The sequence below is a fragment of the Anabrus simplex genome, chromosome 10 (assembly GCF_040414725.1).
Source record: "Anabrus simplex isolate iqAnaSimp1 chromosome 10, ASM4041472v1, whole genome shotgun sequence".
NCBI lineage: Eukaryota > Metazoa > Arthropoda > Insecta > Orthoptera > Tettigoniidae > Anabrus > Anabrus simplex.
Genome location: NC_090274.1, coordinates 110,168,635 through 110,188,041, shown reverse-complemented (window position 1 = coordinate 110,188,041; position 19,407 = coordinate 110,168,635). Strand labels below are relative to the sequence as shown.

Here is a 19,407-nt window from a genome sequence, read left to right as displayed (position 1 = left end):
ATTCTTCGTGCTTTAAATCCGTGCACATAAGTTATGCTATGATAGCAGCACACTCTAGCGGGAGAAGTTTTGTACTCTAGTTGATGCATGTACAATGGATAGGCAATGCGTACACGCTTTTAAAACATTGCTATTCTTACTGCTGCTGCTATGTTCACAAGATTTTTATACATCACTATTCTTTATGCTTTAAGTTCATGTGTATAAGTTATACTAAGTTAGCAGCATACTTATAAGGTTGTCGCACACTCTAGTGGAAGAAGTTTAAAACGAAAGTCGATGCATGGAAAATCGATAGGTGATGTGTACACGCTTTAAACTTGGGTATTCTTTGTGCTTTAACTTCGTGCACATAGGTTATGTTAAGATTGCAGCACACATAAGCGATGATCGCACGCTGTTGTGGAAAAAGTTTAGTACGATAGTCGATGCATCCATCATCGATAGGTGATGTGTACACGCTTTGGAACATAGCTCTTCCTTGTGCTTTAAGTTCGTGCACATGGGTTAGGGATACACAAAAGCAATTGCTACATGCTCTAGCGGAAGAAGCCTAGTACGATAGTCGGTGCATGCATCATCGATACGTGATGTGTACACGCTGTTCTTTATGCTTTAAATTCATGCACATAGGTAGCAGCACACAATTTTGATCGTTGTACACTCTAGGGGGAGAAGTTTAACTTTATACACATACGTTAGCGATACACATATGCGATCGTTGTACGAAAGTCGATGCATGCAACATCGAAAGGTGATGTGTACACGCTTTGAACTTAGCTATTCTTTGTAGTTTAAGTTCATGCGTATAGGTTATGCTAAGATAGCAGTACAATCTATCGGAAGAAGTTTAGTATGAGAGTCGATGCATGCAAAATCGATAGGTAATGTGTGCACGCTGTGAAACATAGCTATTCCTTGTACTTTAAGTTCATACGTATAGGTTATGCTAAGATAGCAGCACAATCCCTTGGAAGAAGTTTAGTATGATATTCGATGCATGCAAAATAGATAAGTAATGTGTACACGCTGTGAAACATGACTATTCTTTGTACTTTAAGTTCTTGCGTATAGGTTATGCTAAGATAGCAGTACAATCTAGTGAATAAGTTTACTATGATAGTCGATTCATGTAAAATCAAGAGATAATGTGTGCACGCTTGATAGTCGATTCACGTAAAATCAATAGGTAATGTGTGCACTCTTTGAAGCATGGCTATTCTCTGTACCTTGCGTTCATACGTATAGGTTATGCTAAGATAGCAGTACAATCTAGTGAAAAAAGTTTAGTATGATATTCGATTCTTGCAAAATCAATAGATAATGCGTACACGCTTTGAGACATGGCTATTCTTTGTACTTTAAGTTCATGCGTATACTTTATGCTAAGATAGCAGCACAATCTAGCGGAAGAAGTATGGTACGAGAGTCGGTGTATGTAAAATCGATAGGTAATGTGTACACGCTTTGAAACATGGCTATTCTTTGTACTTTAAGTTTATGGGTATAGGTTATGCTAAGATAGCAGCACAATCTAGCGGAAGAAGTTTAGTACGATAGTCGATGCATGTAAAATCGATACGTGATGTGTACACGCTTTAAAACATGGCTATTCATACTGCTGCTCTGTTCACAAGTTTTATAAACATAGCTAATCCTAATGCTGCTCTTAACGACGTAGAGCTAAGGATTGATTACGTTACCGTGACGTCACAGCCACGTGCTCTTGTTTGGTAAACATAGCTAGGTTCTTCTTTTTAACAGCTGTCTCCTTGACGAACCCTAACCTCACTTTGGAGGACAATAGAGCGTCGCTAACCTCACTGCTGCCATCTTTACGGCGGTAAACTTCAAGGCTGCCACCTTATGCATGTTATAACGCGGAATTTAAAATCCAACAACAGAACATTGCTAACCTCACTCTTGCCATCTTTGCGGCGGTAAACCTCAAGGCTGCCACCTTATGCATGTTATAGCGTAGAATTTAAGATCCAACAACAGAACATTGCTAACCTCACTCTTGCCATCTTGAAAAGTTCAGTGTTCCAAACACTAGTTAGAAAAACGTAACTCATCGCACCTCGGGGATTTTATTAGGTAAGACGTAACCCCTAAGTTCCATTCCTTGTTCTGAACATTGAACCATTTACCAATAAAGATTAATTTTCTTCACTTAACAAAGTACAAGCGTTCTTGCTGATAGCGATCGATGAGGTTGTTGCTCCTTTAGCCCTTTAGCCCTTTAGCCTATTAGCATTTTAGCCCTTTTGCCCATTGGCCCTTTAGCCAATTAGCCCTACAAGGAATGTGCGGTAAGGAGGAGGAAGAGTCCTTTCATCCTTTTTGCCCTTCTGATAAGATGTAACCCCTGGGTTCCATACCCTATCACGATTTTTTTTTCGGCTTAGCATTTTGCATAGTAGCCCTCGCCTGCACAAGCTACATGCTTGTAATCTATGTCAACAGATTGAAAGAATATGTTTCCGAACCGATATTTCATGTTACATATTTATGTAATAACTTGTTCAACAGCTAGGGACTTAAATGTAAGCAGAGTATTTCTTATAGCCCTAGCGTTCTGTTTAATTTTACTTCCCGCATAAGTTACATGCTTGTAACCCATGCCAACAGGTTGACTGATATTTCATGTTACATGATTATGCGATAACTTGTTCGACTGATTTTCACACAAGACGAATGATGGAAGGTAAATAATTTGAAGTTATACTTTTGCTATATCGTTTACCGAGCGAGTTAGCTGCGCAGTGTGGGTACAGTGTGTTTTTGATTTTTACACTAGGCAAATCATTGAAGTTGTAGTTTTGCAATATTGCTTACTGAGCGAGTTAGCTACGCGATATCTGTACAGTGTGTTTCCATAGTTTTTGATTTTACACTAAGCAAATCATCAAAATTGTACTTTTGCTCTGAACAAATCAAACAATGTTCTGATCATATGTTGAAGTTAACAACATCGATTACAGTGTTTGATTCTAGTCTTGTTATGTTTCATTCTGATCTTCTTAGAACAAGGGTACCCCCTAACATGTTTTAAACACATGTTGTATTGAGTACAGTGTTCGATTCTAGTCTTGATCACTTATTTTGTGTTCTGAACACATCGATCAATGTTCTGATCACATGTTGTATCGAGTACAGTGTTCGATTCTAGTCATGATCACTTATTTTGTGTTCTGAACACATCAATCAATGTTCTGATCACATGTTGTATCGAGTACAGCGTTTGATTCTACTCTTCTTATGTTTCGAAAGTCTAAACATGCACAATAATGTTATCGCTGCACACGCTTACCTTCGCGATGCAGGTTTAAACTTATTCGATATAAAGCTATGCCTTGACATAAGAGGCGGAGGAGGAGGAGGTAGAGAAGGAGGAGGAGGAGGAGGAGGAGGAGGAGGAGGAGGAGGAGGAGGAGGAGGAGGAGGAGGAGAATGATAAGGCCTTAACAGCCTATGTATAGTCGCCATTGTTTAAAGATGACAGCTGTCAAAAGAATCTTTCAAATTATCCGCCACCGCATTTCAGCTAAAGAGGGCAGCAGGGTGCTCTGTTGATTAAGCACATAGAATTTCAAATTGCCCTCCACCGCATGCATAACAGCAGCTGTTATCTTGCGCAGTAGCCTCTAAGCTAGCTTTCTTCATAAGAGTAGCCGCCATCTTGTGCGAGCACCCCTAGGCTGTCTCATAAGGAGCTATGTATAGTCACCATTTTGTGTCCGCCATCTTGCGTAAGCATCACTACGACGTCTCAAGCCATCTTGTGTCTCATAAGAGCAGCCACCATCTTGTAGAAATAGATAGCTGCCAATGCCAAAGGGCTTAAGTAGGAATCGAACCGTTGATCTCATCATTAGACTATGTTTTTTTCTTGTTCCGGATACTACGAACCTACGTATTAGGCGGAAACATTATGTCCGTTTTGCTCTACGATGCACCGTTTTCGAGATATTTAACATTTTGCATTTAAGCCTCCAAATTTAATGAATCGAACCAGCACGGTACGTTATACTCTCTACCATAGCTAGACCTGATCATGTTACGAAGACTCGCTTCAATACAAGCAAAAACAGAGCAAATGCCAAAGGGCTTAAGTAGGAACCGAACCGTTAATCCCATCATTAGACTATGGTTTTCTTGTTCCTCATACTGCGAACCTAAGTATTAGGCGGAAAAATTTTGTCCGTTTTGCTCTACGGTGCACCGTTTTCGAGATATTTAACATTTTGCATTTAAGCCTCCAAATTTAATGAATCGAACCAGCACGGTACGTTATACTCTCTACCATAGCTAGACCTGATCATGTTACGAAGACTCGCTTCAATACAAGCTAAAACAGAGCAAATGCCAAAGGGCCTAAGTAGAAACCGAACCGTTAATCCCATCATTAGACTATGGTTTTCTTGTTCCTCATACTGCGAACCCACGTATTAGGCGGGAACATTTTGTCCGTTTTGCTCTAAGGTGCACCGTTTTCGAGATATTTACCATTTTGCATTTAAGCCCTAAATTTAATTAATCGAACTAGCACGACATGTTAGCCTCTAAGCTAAGAGTGGCAGCCATCTTGCGCAAGCACCCTTAAAGCGTCTCATAAAGTGTTGTGTATAGCCGCCATCTTGTGTCCGCCATCTTGCGCAAGCATCCTTAAGGCGTCTCAAGCCATCTTGTGTAAGGACCCTTAAGCCGTCCTATAAGAGCAGACGCTATCTTGAGCAAGCATCCCTAGGGCATCTCATAAGGAGTCATGTATAACTGCCATCTTGTGCAAGCATCCCAAGGGCGTCTCATAAGTACCTATGTATAGCAGCCATCTTGCGTAAGCACCTTTAAGGAGTCATGAATAGCCACCATCTTATGCAATTAGCGTCGAGAGATGGCTGCTGTAGAATTTTTCTTTTTAAATTATCCACCACCACATTTCAAAGGTATCTAGCTAAAGATGACAGCACGGTGCTCTCTTGATTAAAGATGGCGGATGACAGTTAACAGAACTTTTCAAATTGCCCGCTACTACAGAGGGCAGCACGGTGCTCTGTAGATTAAAGATGGCGTATGACAGCTGACGAAATTACCCGCATGATAGCAGCACGGTGCTCTGTTGATTAAAGATGGCAGATGACACCCGTCAAAAAAAGCACATGGCTTTGTTTCCAAACAAGAACACGTGGAATTTGCCGCCACCACATTTCAACTAAAGAGGGCAGCACTATGCTCTGTTGATTAAAGATGGCGGATGGTAGCTGTCAAAAAAGCACGTGAGTTTGTTTCCAAACAAGAGCACGTGGAATTTTTCAATTTGCCGCCACCACATTTCAAAGGTATCTAGCTAAAGATGGCAGCACGGTGCTCTCTTGATTAAAGATGGCGGATGATAGCTAACAGAACTTTTCAAATTGCCCGCTACTACATGTCATAAAGAGGGCAGCACGGTGTTCTGTGGATTAAAGATGGCGGATGACAGCTGACGAAATTGCCCGCATGATAGCAGCACGGTGTTCTATTGATTAAAGATGGCGGATGACAGCTGTCAAAAAGCACATGGCTTTGTTTCCAAACAAGAACACGTGGAATTGTTCAAATTGCCGCCACCACATTTCAAAGGTGACTAGCTAAAGAGGGCAGCACTGTGCTCTGTTGGTTAAAGATGGCGGATGACAGCTGTCAGAAAAAAGCGCGTGAGTTTGTTTCCAAACAAGAGCATGTAGAATTTTCCGCCACCACATGGAGGTCAGCACGGTGCTCTCTTGATTAAAGATGGCTGCTGTCATGTGGAATTGCCTGCCACCACATTTCAAAGGTATCTAGCTAAAGAGGGCAGCACGGTGCTCTCTAGGTTAAAGATGGCTGCTGTCAAAAAGCATTTTTCAAATTATCCGCCACCACATTTCAAAGGTAAGTAGCTAAAGAGGGCAGCACTGTGCTCTATAGAGTAAAGATGGTGGATGACAGCTGTCAAAAAAAGCACGTGGATTTGTTTATCTCACGCTAGTGAGGTTAAGTTGGTAGCACTAAGGTTTAGGCCTGTCAAGATGGCAGCACTGCGGATGACAGGTGACGAATTTGCAGCTACTGCGATAAAGAGGGCAGCACAGTGCTCTGTGGTTTAAGGATGGCGGATTACAGCTGTCAAAAAAGCACGTGGCTGTCAAAAAACACGTGGATTTGTTTATCTCGCGCTAGTTAGGTTAAGTTGGTACTACTGAGGTTTAGGCCTGTCAAGATGGCAGTACTGAGGTTAGCGATGCGTTGTTGTCTGTCAAAAAGCACGTGGCTGTCAAAAACACGTGGATTTGTTTATCTCGCGCTAGTTAGGTTAAGTTGGTACCACTGAGGTTTAGGCCCGTCAAGATGGCAGTACTGAGGTTAGCGATGCGTTGTTGTCGATGATAGCTGTCAAAAAGCACGTGGCTTTGTTTACAAATTCAAATTTACCGCGGGTGGTGGAGGAGACCTCTGGGAGGCCTCTGGCTGTGGTGGTGGTGGAGGAGGCATCTGGGAGGCCTCTGGCTGTGGTGGTGGTGGAGGTGGCCTCTGGGAGCCCGCGGTGGCGGTGGCCGCAGAACTGTCCAATTATACTACTTCACAAACAATAAACTTCTTGGCGAAACAGGATTATTCCTGTGAGTTAGGAACTCCAGTTGGTCACCTGTTACTTGTATAACAAGGACGCCACAGTCTCTTTCTGTCTGTTCATTATCCTCGAATCCACTTTACCGATAACATCACGGCACTTTGGATGCATGTAATGTGAGGTTATATGCTCACAACCGGTTAACTTTTAACCGCGGTAAACGTCACAAATTCCAAAACTGGGCTTGAAGCCACAGAAATTGAACGTAACCATGATAAGCCACAGTTAAGTCGTAACCGAGGATGACGCACCCGGGCATGAATGACTGAACAGCAGGCTCAGGCAGGTGCAACGTGTCCCACCTAACATTCTCATGATAACATGCATTTAAGCATAAAGTGTACTTTATTGACTTGTAAAAATAAACGAAGATTAATCATTTGAAACAACGGTGATTGATTATTTGCAAAAGACCGTAAATTACTTTTTGTCTCCCGGAATTAAAATAAAATTTCACATTTTAACACGTTTATAAAGGAAATTAATTGTTCTATCAAACAATAAACGTAAGATTTCGATATTTTCGAATTTAACACAATGGATGGGTCGGGCTCTAGTGGACACATGCGCCTATTCACAGATTTATCACGAGTTTACCTCCCTTTTCCCTATGCTTCATTTACTATGGAAAGGTATTTCATAATGTATAGTGACACACATTATTCAGTATTAAGGAATATAGGGGTGGCTTCTTTCACACAGGACCGCAAAAAATGCAGTTTTACTTTTTTGAAAAGACCTTACTAATCCACTCCCTACCAGTAAAGCAGTAAGAAAAAGTTATCCTCTCTCCCAAATTCTATTTTACGATTTTACTGCATTGATGGCGGAACCTCCACAACACACGAGACTACGAGTTAAAAGCGTACAAAATTTACAGCGACTGACCAGCCGAGTCTTGGAGGCAAGTGACCAGTGGGGATTAACACTTCATATAAGTAAGACACGTGTTATGTAGTATCCCGAATAGAGCACCAAGAGAGCTTGATGACCAACAGAGAGGCAGTACAGCAAGTGTCAAAATACAAGCATTTAGGAACAAATGTGAACTACAATATTGACTGTACTGAGGAGATAAAATCCAGGATCGGCCAAGCCAGAAACACATTCAATAAAATGAGGAGAGTGTTCTGTAGCAGAGACCTTAGTTTACATCTAAAAATTAGACTTCTGAGGTGTTACGTCTTCTCCTCCTTGTTCTTTGGAGTTGAGACCTGGACCATAAAGAAAAGAGAACGGACAGATTACAGGCATTTCAGTTATGGAATTACAGAAGGATACTGCGGTTGAGTTGGACAGATAAGGTCACAAACGATGAGGTAATGAGGCGAATGGAAAACACAAAGCAAATATTAAATACTGTCAAAATCAGAAAGCTCCAGTATCTCGACCATGTGATGTGAGAAATATATGATCTACTGAAGCTGGAAGATACAGTGCAAAAGAAGACCAGGAAGAAGACGCATTTCTTGGACAGATAATCAGAAAACTTGATACAACTGTTCCACTATTGAGCTCTTTCGCGGTGCATCATCTAAAGCAAGAATCTGTATGATGGTAGCCGATCTTCTGAGAAGAGACGAGTTAAAAGCAATGGAATGCACATGCATATATAATCAATTTCGCATATGTTCAGGTCATTTTTGTTACAGGCAATACTGACAAGAATGTAATCAACTGTGCAAAAATACGGTACGAATATAAATACGTAAAAGCCAAAATGCATGACAGTGTCGACATTCCCAATGTTTGATGACTCAGAACAAGATTACACAGGACGGAAGGTGCTCCGCTTATCACCCGTGTACCATTCAACTTAGTCTTTCCCTCCGACATTAATCTGTATGGATATTTACACTGTATACCTCTGAGAGGAGGCTCTAAATATATATGAAAATAACGATTTGTAAGCCTTCGAAATATGAAGCTATCGCGCGATGATAAGCGTGACGTGGAGAAATAATACGTCAAACACCATGTTGCTATACACTGTGAACCGACGTATATCATCCCTTCGCACAATCCAGAACCGACATCTTGCATGTTACGGCACTTCAGTTTCATTAGAACAGTGACAGAAGCCTTCATTGACAGAGAAACAAGTACCTTCCTTACACGAATCCTAAAGTTCTATCACAGAGAACCAATAACGCGATACTCTGGAAATGTTTATGACAATTTATCAGTATTAAAACTAGAAACCAATAATAATGACGATAACGGGCAGCATCGTTTTATATTTCTTTTAATATTGAAAATTGTCTGCTAAGAAATATTTTGTGCCGAAAGTTGAAGGGCAAAGGGCCCGGAAAGGTTTCAAATTGTGAACCTACAAAACTAAATTTCGAAAATCACTCCCGGCCTACATGCAGTTCTGATAAAACTGTTTAAAATCGCCTGTTTCTTTACTCGTTTTCTTTTTGATTCAAATCTTAGCTAAATTAACTTATTTACGTAACTCTTTCTGTAATGTGTTCCTTAGTTAAATACGCTCACGCTCTTTTTGATTTTTTGAAAAATGTCCACACCGAATGTAGTTATAAGGGCTTAAGTGAAACTCTGCATTGACTCACATTAGCGGTCGTAGTGGTGCTTAAGTGAAATAATGCATTGATTCACATTAGCGCTCCTAGTGGTAGAAAAAGGCAAACTGCTAATCTGATCACGGCCGACCGGATCCCCCGCTGCGCTCCTAGCTAGAGCGACGCATCAAGTCGGCCGTGATCTAATCGACCGGATAACGATGATTAAAGGATTGTAATTTTTAGGAATAAATAAAGAATATTATATTCTCATACTCATTATATTTTATTTACCTAATATTCATAGCTCATAGGATGTTTTCAACAGTGAGTTGCTTGCTCAAGCGCTACAACTGTGGATTTTTAACAACGTTATGTCCAACTATAAGGCGCGCAGTTGAACTTATTTGGCACATATCTTCTCTTCCCAGAATATCTTTATACTCTCGCTGACTTTTTTCTTCCCTTCTTCCGTCCACGCACTGTTGGTTCTCATCTTGTGTTTATTAGCAAAGTGATTTTTACCAGGATGTGAAGGCTGGTTCGAGGTCCACTCAGCCTACGCGATTACAATTGAGGAGCTGTCAGACGGTGAGATAGCGGCCCCGGTCTAGAATGCCAAGAATAACGGACGAGAGGATTCGTCGTGCTGACCACACGACACCTCGTAACGTGCAGGCCGTCGGTCCGAGCAGCGGTTGCGCCATGGGGTAGGTAATTATTCTTCATTCCTTGCATATGGCTATAAAATTTCAACCGTCTTTTTCTAATAGTGTCTCACATTTTGTCAAAATCCTGGTATAACTGATGAGAGGTCCTTTACATCCACATCCTCCCTATGCATTTTCCTAAGGATTTTCCTTTCTTGTTTTCCTATATATTTAGTTAGTGGTCTGCCTCCAATGATCAATGCTTCAGACCGCCGCGGCTGTGATGTAGAGTTTAGTGTGATTCGCTGCCACCCCCTGAGGCCCGGCTTCGATTCCCGGCTCTGCCATGAAATTTGAACTGTGGTACGATAGCTGGAACAGGGTCCTTCTCTGCCCCAGGAGGTCAACTGAGCAGAAGGGGTCCCATTCCCACGTCAGCAATCCTGGAAGTGTTTTTCCATGGTTTCCCACTTCTCCTCCAAGAAAATGCTGGAATGGTACCTAACTTAAGCCCACGGCCGATTCCTTCCCTCTTCCTTGTCTGTCCCTTCCAATCCTCTTATCCTCCACAAGGCCCCTGTTCAGCATAGCAGGTGAGGCCGCGTAGCTGAGGTACTGATCTTCCTCTCCAGTAGTATCCCTGGATCCAAAGTCTCACGCCCCAGGACACTGCTCTTGAGGCTGTAGAGGTAAGATCCCTCGCTATGTCCGAGGGAAAAACCAGTCCTGGAGGGTAAACGGATTAAGAAAGAAACGGCTTAATTACCGTGTTATAGTGTTTTAATTTAGCGTTCCGAGATACTTATTTTCTTCTTGTACCTGTCCCACGTGATTACTTAGGCTTTTTGTAATTTAGAAATTCTCTATCTGTTTATTTCACGATTTAATTCGGATGGTTGGATGATTTTCCCCTGACTATTTGAAATAATTTACCTGAGGGATTTTGCCAAACTGTTTTACTAGATGTTGTTTTTCTAAGCATCGAGAAGATCCTTCTATGTATATGATTATGATTATTATTAATATTGTTATTATTATCTATATATTTAAACACTAAGCTGTTATTGTGAATGCGAGTTTGAGACAACGCCTGAACCGTGAGAGCGCTCTGCATGAGGCACCATAGGGGAGGTGGAAAGGGTTAGGCCCGCATGCGTATTTGGATGCCTTTCTGGCCAGTTGTTCCCCTCTGTGTTGTGTTGCGGAGTCCCTTAATCGAGAAGAAGCTATTCAGCATAATGTTATTGTCTCTCTGTAGCTCTCTCTATATTTGCTAGCTTGAAATGAGTCGGAGAAATGTCCGGTAGTTAGGAAAGTGAGTCGATCCTTCGTGTCATAATTTACTGTCATCGAAACCGAAGGTTTGTACCTTATCTTCTTCTTTTCTAGCCTATTTCAATCCACTGCTGGATATAGGCCTCTTCAATATGCTTCCATCGTCTTCGATCTTGAGGCACTTGGAACCAGCGTGTTCCAGCCAACAGCTTTATGTCGTCGAGTCATTTCTTCTGGGGTCTTCCAATGCCTCTCTTATATTCCCATGGTCTCCAGTGAACAATCCTAGAGTTCCACCTGTTGTAGTCTTGTCGAGCTACGTGTCCTACCCATTGCCATTTTAGTCTTACTACTCTCTCTAGGATGTCTGTTACATTCGTTCTTCTCCTGATGTCCTCTGAACGGATCTTATCCCTAAGGCTGATCCCTAGCATCTGTCGCTCCATGGCTCGTGGTGTTCGCTGATGCTTGCGAGCACTTTCCTTCGTCAGAGTCATCGTTTCCAGACCGTAAGTAACAACTGGCAGCACGTACGTATTATAAACCTTGGTCTTCAGGTTAATTGAAACATCCTTGTTGGTGAGGATAAATCTTAGTTTTCGGAATGCTGTCCAACTCATACCTATTCTGCGAGGAATTTCTGCACGTTGGTTGTCTTTTCCAAGTTTTATCTTGTGTCCAAGATAGATGTTCTCATCGACAGCTTCTATATATTGGTTTCCCCTTTTTAAGCGATTGACTGTCTGGGCTTAGTATTTTTGTTTTATTAATGTTCATTTCCAAACCAATCTTAGCAGAGGCAGTTTTTAATTCTAGGATCATGCTTTCTAGCTCATCTAGATTTTCACTTATGAGCACAATGTCATCGGCAAAACGCAGGTGCTTCAAATATAACCCGTTGATTTTTATTCCTTTATTATCCCAATGAAGGGTTTTGAATACATCTTCCTAGGCAAGGGTAAACAGCTTTGGAGAGATTGTGTCACCTTGTCGAACTCCTTTGCCAACTAGGATTTTATTGGTGATGAGGTCTTCGTCCACTCTGACTACCATTGTTGCTTGATCATAAATGTTTTCCAGGAGCTTTATATATCTTGAGTTTATCATGGCATTTTGAAGTGCCTTAATGATTGCCCAAATCTCCACTGAGTCAAAAGCTTTTTTATAATCAATGAAGGCCAGATGAATCTTGATGTTATACTCAGTGGTTTTCTCAGGAAGAAGACGAATGGTCTGGGTGTGTTCAACAGTTGAGAAACCTTTACGAAATCCCGCTTGCTCGGCAGGTTGATAAAAATCCAGTTCTCTTGTGAGGCGGTTGGTTACAATTTTAGTCAGGAGCTTGTAAAGGTGTGATAACAAACTCCAGGACGTTAGTTCTCTAAATTTTCCTTATCGCCTTTCTTGAAGAGAAGTATCACTTCAGCATTTTTCCAATTTTCTGATATTCTTCCAGACTTGTTGATGAGTATTCTCACGGCTTCTAGCAGATCTCTTCCACCTAATTTCAGCATTTCATTAGTTATTTTATCCTCCCCAGGGGATTTTTATTCCTTAGTTGTCTAAGTGCATTTTCAATCTCAACAGTGGTTACTTCCGGTGTTACTTCATGTGTATAATTCTGGGCTAGTTGTTCATCACTGGGTGGTTTATTAAGGGTTGATGTATACAGCTTGTAGTAGAAATCTCCAACAACTTCAGTAATGTTTTGCCTATCTGTGACTATTTCTCTATTTTGGTTCTTAAGTTTTGTAATTTTTGGTCTTCCTGTAGACATGTTGTTCTTTAAAATCTTCATGTTTTTTTATTTTCTTCAATTGTCTGCATGATCATGTTATTATTAAATTTTCTTAGATCTTTTCTTATTTCCTTGCGAATGGTCTGGTTAAGATTTTTGTATTCTGCTGTATCCGTGTCCATTGTCTTCCTGCCCTTAATGAGCTGTAATGTGCCAATTTTCAATTCTTATTTAGCCGACATTGTGCTCATAGCAAACCAGGAACAACTTTCAATTATTATATTAAGGAAATCCTTGATGTGTCCCAACAAAACAACACAAATGTCAAGAATTCATTTTTCATCGATGATCCCGTGCACACTGGAAAAAACATACAGTATACAGAGTTAGTGGCCAAAAGTCATGGGAAGACACTGAATGTGATGTTGATAACGAGTTTCTCCTCCGCGAGCAGCACTACGGCGAGGCATCGTCTCTACAAGGTGTTCTGGAGGCATCTGGACCCACAGAATTGGTCCTGCGTAGTTGGTGCGGGTTCATGGATCGTACACCAACATCGGGAGCATCTCACTACTACTCGATTGGATTAAGATGGGGAGATCTGGAGGCAATCCATGGTCGTAACTTCTTTGGAGTGTCCTCTAACCATGACATGGCGCACTGTCATCAGTGTACTCTAGGGCAGAAAGGGATGAAGATCCCACATGTTAGCGCTCCCTGCAGGCAGACATGAGACCATGAGAATCAGAACTGAGCCACCTCCCGCCTGGACACGACCTTGTTGACACGCAGAGTCCATAGCTTCACGAGGCATACGCCACACTGTCACGCGCCCATCAGCTCGATACAACTGGAACCGGGACCACACGCCGCTACTGTTCCATGGTCCACTGCCGATGTTCGCGGGTCCATGCACGTCGTTGAGCTCTGTGTCGAGGTGTCAGCAAAGGGACACGAGTTGGTTGTCGGCTGGTGAAGCCTATGCGTGGCAGTTGCCCCTCCCACCACCCTTACAGTCCTGGTAGAAATAGGTTCCTGACTCCAACGTTCAACTGGGCGGTGACCTGACTCACAGTATGGTTCTGCGGAGGCAACGTGATGTCCGTTTGTTAAACACCTGTGGTCTTCCCGTGCGGTGGTTTACGCTGGTCGTAACATTCTCTCTACGACACCCTCGACACTGTTGACCTCAGAAACCCGAATTCAAGTGTAATCCCCGTAATGTATGATTCACGCGTGGTGCGCCGATGATCATCTCATGTTCGATAGTGGTGTCTGTGACAGACTGCTCAGGGATCATACACGGCACATTTTCTAACGGGACACCCCTTCTCGTGACTTTTGGCCACTTAATGTACATGCCGATTAAGTGCTTGAATAGTAGTAGCGTGGACAGGAAGAGCCATCATTTTGTTTCCCAACGGTTGATCAGTGCACTGTAAATTCAAAATAGGCAGAGAACTATAATTCTTCGAGGTGATTTATATCCATCAGATAAACCACTTCAGTTTTATTTTAAGTGGCACCAATTTCCAATTCGCTTGGCATTTTGTATCACGATCAAGGGGAAACACTGGAATATGCAAGTTTTAGCCATGGCATATGCTGCAATGTGACGTCCTTCAAGTTCCAATACTGCCAACAAATAAAGAATGACCTCATTGACCGCCATGTTTTGACGGGTTTCAACTAGTTATTATTATTATTATTATTATTATTATTATTAGGGCCCAGATGTTTATGACACGTCATATTATTTTCTTTATTCTTTCCACGGAAAATACAAGTTAAGCGTGATTTTAACTACGGTTAATAAAATTATCCAATTTTCACCGGTATATAAAGTCATATTTTGACTTTTTTAACGTTTTTGTAATTTTCCGGTAATTTTTACATTATGGTCAAGTTTCCCCGTGAATTTTCCTATTTTTGTCACATTTTTATCTTGATTATTTCTTTTTTGCATACCTGATTGCACTCGTCTCAAAAACGAATTATTCACATCTCCTGATTGTTCTCTGTAATTTCTTACAATTATCTTTCTTAGAAATATGTATGTATGTGAATTAGGAGGGTGAACTGTATAGAAAGCGACAGAAAGGTGAGCCTCAATTTGACGTATTTCAAATATGCCCCAATAACATCCTACGATGTTGAGCGATCTCTTTCCCCTTACAAGTCAATGTTGCGTCAAAATAGGAGATCGTTCCTATGTGAAAACTATAAAATGTACGTAATTTGCTATTGTAATTCTTTCTGATCGCCCATCAAAATGTGACATTTATTTCAATCTGTGGGGAGTCGAGAGTTAATTCGAAATACCGTTTAATAAGAAAAAAACCGAGCTCGATAGCTGCAGTCGCTTAAGTGCGACCAGTATCCAGTATTCGGAAGATAGTAGGTTCGAACCCCACTGTCGGCAGCCCTGAAGATGGTTTTCCGTGCTTTCCCATTTTCACACCAGGCAAATGCTGGGGCTGTACCTTAATTAAGGCCACGGCCGCTTCCTTCCCACTCCTAGCCCTTTCTTGTCCCATCGTCACCATAAGACCTATCTGTGTCGGTGCGACTTAAAGCAACTAGCAAAAAAAAACTTATATTATTATTATCATTATTATTATTATTATTATTATTATTATTATTGAATATGTCAGATTTTAAAAGTATATTTTCAATATAATGTTAATTTAAAGAGCGGTAAGAGTCATGATTTAATCCGTTTTAGGCTATAAATGCTTACATATTTCTAAAATTTTTAGGTTATAAACACCCAGGCCCCATTAATAATAATAATAATAATAATAATAATAATAATAATAATAATAATAATAATAATAATAATAATAACATTAAAGACGCCCTTTCAGACGGTTTTCATGACTTCTTCTTGCTGTTGGTGTATTTCTAAAGAGCAATATGTTTGCGACAGACCTTTGAAGAGCGGTACGATGCGACCCCAGCACGTGATGGCGCCTTTCCTGTGGAACTGTCCCAGTGCCAGCTCCATGTAGAACAAGGGGATGCCTCCCACGAACAACATGATGCAGTACGGGACCAGGAACGCTCCTGCAACATTAAACAACAAGTTAGTACGTCACGTCCCATCAAACACTGACTCTTAACAACTCCTCACTTACCAGCTCAAGTGCCATCTATATGGCATATGGTACCAGTGGCTAAAATAGCCTTTTTAGTACAGATAGTTAATGTTCGAATACTTCTTACACTCAGTGTATACCTCATAAGGTGATTCATTCAGGGTAGAAAGAAAATGTTTTTCAATTGACATCTGAACTACAGGGAACCCAAACCGATCGCACTGTGTTTGTGCTCTGCGTCATGGCAGCTCCACTATGGGAGGCGCGCGCATAGTTCTTGACTTCGCACTGTTCGACCTGGCAAGCATGAGTCGCCAGTCTGAAACTCAGCTGTTAACATGGTGAGACAGTTATCATTGCAACACCGTATTTTCGTGTGTAAAAGTTGTGGTTTTATCCTAATCGTACCGGGCGAGTCTGCCGTGTGGTTAGAAGCGCGTAGCTGTGAGCTCGCATCCGGGATATAGTGGGTTCGAACCCCTCTGTCGGCAGCCCTGAAGATGTTTTCCGTGGTTTCCCATTTCCACATCAGGCAAGTGCTGGGGCTTTACCTTAATTAAGGCCACGGCCGCTTCCTTCCCATTCCTAGGCCTTTCCTGTCCCATCGTCGCCATAAGACCTATCTGTATTGGTGCGACGTAAAGCAAGTAGCATCCTAATCGTCATGTGAACAGTCATAACTCTCGCTATTGGTGAGCAAAAATTCCTAATGGTGTTTATGAAGTCTCTCACTGTGATAGGAACATTGGTGTGCTGTTAGTGCAAGTAGAATAATTGGGCGTATGTTTTCCGAGGCCGCAGTAAATGCAGAGAGGTATCAAGATGACATTTCGACGCCGTTCTTCCATCAGTTAACGGAAGAAGAAAAAAATAGTTGGGTGGTTTCAACAAGATTCAAGCCCTGCTCATACAGCAGAATACAATCTCGGAAGTGTTTGCAGACAGAGTGATCAGTGCTGGTCTGTTTCCCCCTCGTTCTCCAGATCTAACAGTGTGCGATTTTTACTTGTGGGGTAAAGTGAAAGAAGAAGGGTATCGAACAAATCCTCACTCATTGTAAGAGGTGAAATAATACATTGGAAATGAAATCAGAAACATAACATTGGGAAAACCCACTCGCATCAGACAGAATGTTGTTACCAGATACAATGCCTGTATAACCCAGGATGGACGACACTTGCAGCATATTTTAGTAGGTAACACTGTATAGGCCTACACGCTTAAAGCGGGGCGGCCGTAGCGCACAGTACAAACACCGTGCGTTTAGTTTGATTTTATAAGAGAGACGCTTCATAATGATAGAGCTATAATAATATCTAAAATATCCAAATAGGACCTAAAGCGGCAAAAAAGACCTAAAATGCGATCCAAAATTTATTCATAATGTTAGTTTTAATTATATATTTAATAAAGGGATATAAAGTTTAAAAATGCAAAATTCTGTTGGTATGCAACATATAGTGCAAAAAATATATGAGTCAAATACTTGTTATTACAGACGTTATATTTTTAATTAACTTAGTTAAGAAAGGAATTACCGAGCTGGATAGCTGCAGTCGCTTAAGTGCGGCCAGTGTCCAGTATTCGGGAGATAGTAGGTTCGAACCCCACTGTCGGCAGCCCTGAAAATGGTTTTCCGTGGTTTCCCATTTTCACACCAGGCAAATGCTGGGGCTGTACCTTAATTAAGGCCACGGCCGCTTCCTTCCAATTCCTAGGCCATTCCTATCCCATCGTCGCCATAAGACCTATCTGTGTCGGTGCGACGTAAAGCCCATAGCAAAAAAAAAAAGAAAGGAATTACGTGTTTGTTAAAAAAAGTACTGTAGAATTTAGAACGAAACGTTTTTTCCACCTAGAATGAATTCAGGGAACCCGCAATGGACATCCTGGAGAAAGAATTTTAAATGAGTATGAATGGAATCACATTTGGCTTAATCACACTAGAGTCACCTAGAAACTGGAATTCAGAAAACTTAGCTCAGTTACCTTTACAATATTCATCTCCAGGTTCTTAGGTGTAAAGGATCGTCAGTTTTCAGACAGAACATCGAGAAACTTCTCTCCACATGAACGGTGTTAAGGGTTCATAAGAAGTGAGATCTTCCTCTTCAAAAATACTCTCATCAACATTTTATCCGGCCACTATTTCACTTATCTTGCACATAATTTGATATATATGTTTTTTCAAGTATTAGTTTGATTTCCTCTCTCACTACAGAAACGATGTTTAAGAGATGATGGATGAACTAATGACGATTGGAATTGAGAATGGGCAGTACAAATGAAGTCGAAAGAGGTAAAGTTGCAAACGAAAAAGGCATTTAAGACTTAAAACAAAGGCTAAAACGGACAAATAAAACCCTCCATTTTGTAGCTTATACTGCCCCAGAGCGAACATATATTATGTTGGGCCTAATATTCGGATACTGGAGAAAGAAAAAGGGGCTTTCCCTCACCTTCCGAGCCGTACTTATGAGCTACACTTTTTGGGTAGAAACCAAGAGCATGAAGAATTTCAGTCTCGTTGCACTCGCGGCAACATTGCATTTCCTTTTATGGCGTTCGTCCATTGAGAAGAAGATAATTCCAAAATTGTTTATCGCAGAGAAAAAGACCTTCTTCTTTCAAAAAGGATCAACATGGAGGTTCTAAATTATAATAATTTCGTGTGGCTATTTCTAGCCGAGTGCAGCCCTTGTAAGGCAGACCCTCCGATGAGTGTGGGCGACATCTGCCATGTGTAGGTAACTGCGTGTTATTGTGGTGGAGGATAGTGTTATGTGAGTGTGTGTGAGTTGCAGAGATGTTGGGGACAGATGTTGCCCCCCAGCCACTGAAATTAACCAATTAAGGTTAAAATCCCCGACCAGACCGATAATCGAACCCGGGACCCTCTGAACCGGAGGCCAGTACGCCGACCGCTTATAAGCCAACGAGTAGGACAATGCAGGTCGTAAGATTCCAGGTATCACCTCTCCGGCCACTGGGTATCCACAGCTCACAAAAATATCCTCGTGTTTGGAACAGAATCAACAGGACCGTTACTTCTTAATCTTGTGACAGCTGTGGTGACCTCAAGGAAAGGGTGAAGTCCGCTATCTGCTATCAACCTGTTGCGAACGAGCCAACAGGTGGAGCGGTAGTACTGGCCTCGTTGGAGGCGCACTTCCTTTGTGAAGGACACCAGACGATTGTTTCTGTCTATACTCCATGTCACGTAAGCCACTCTTTCTCCCCTGGTGATTCAGTGGACCCTCCATATCTCAAATTACCTGGCCAGCTACATTTCATTTCGAGTGACCGGAATTTTGACATATAGAGAATACCGTTTCTGAGCATGTATAGCACATAATTGAATCATATGTATCTACGGGCTTATACTGAATGCGTTATTTTTAACAATACAGTAGAACCCCGCTTAACCAAAAAGCTCTAGCAAAATGTTAACATTTTGTTTTTACCCTCT

General features: G+C 41.5%; 1 protein-coding gene across 2 annotated transcripts in view; it reads right to left on the bottom strand.

The window, feature by feature from the left end:
• DAT (Sodium-dependent dopamine transporter) overlaps window positions 1-19,407 on the bottom strand; it is a 258,731-nt gene that overhangs the window by 130,232 nt on the left and 109,092 nt on the right. For both annotated transcript variants that reach the window (XM_068229420.1, XM_067154453.2), the window contains one exon: window positions 15,772-15,906. In XM_068229420.1, coding sequence (XP_068085521.1) covers window positions 15,772-15,906 — 135 coding nt within the window. The remainder of the gene's footprint in view (window positions 1-15,771; window positions 15,907-19,407) is intronic.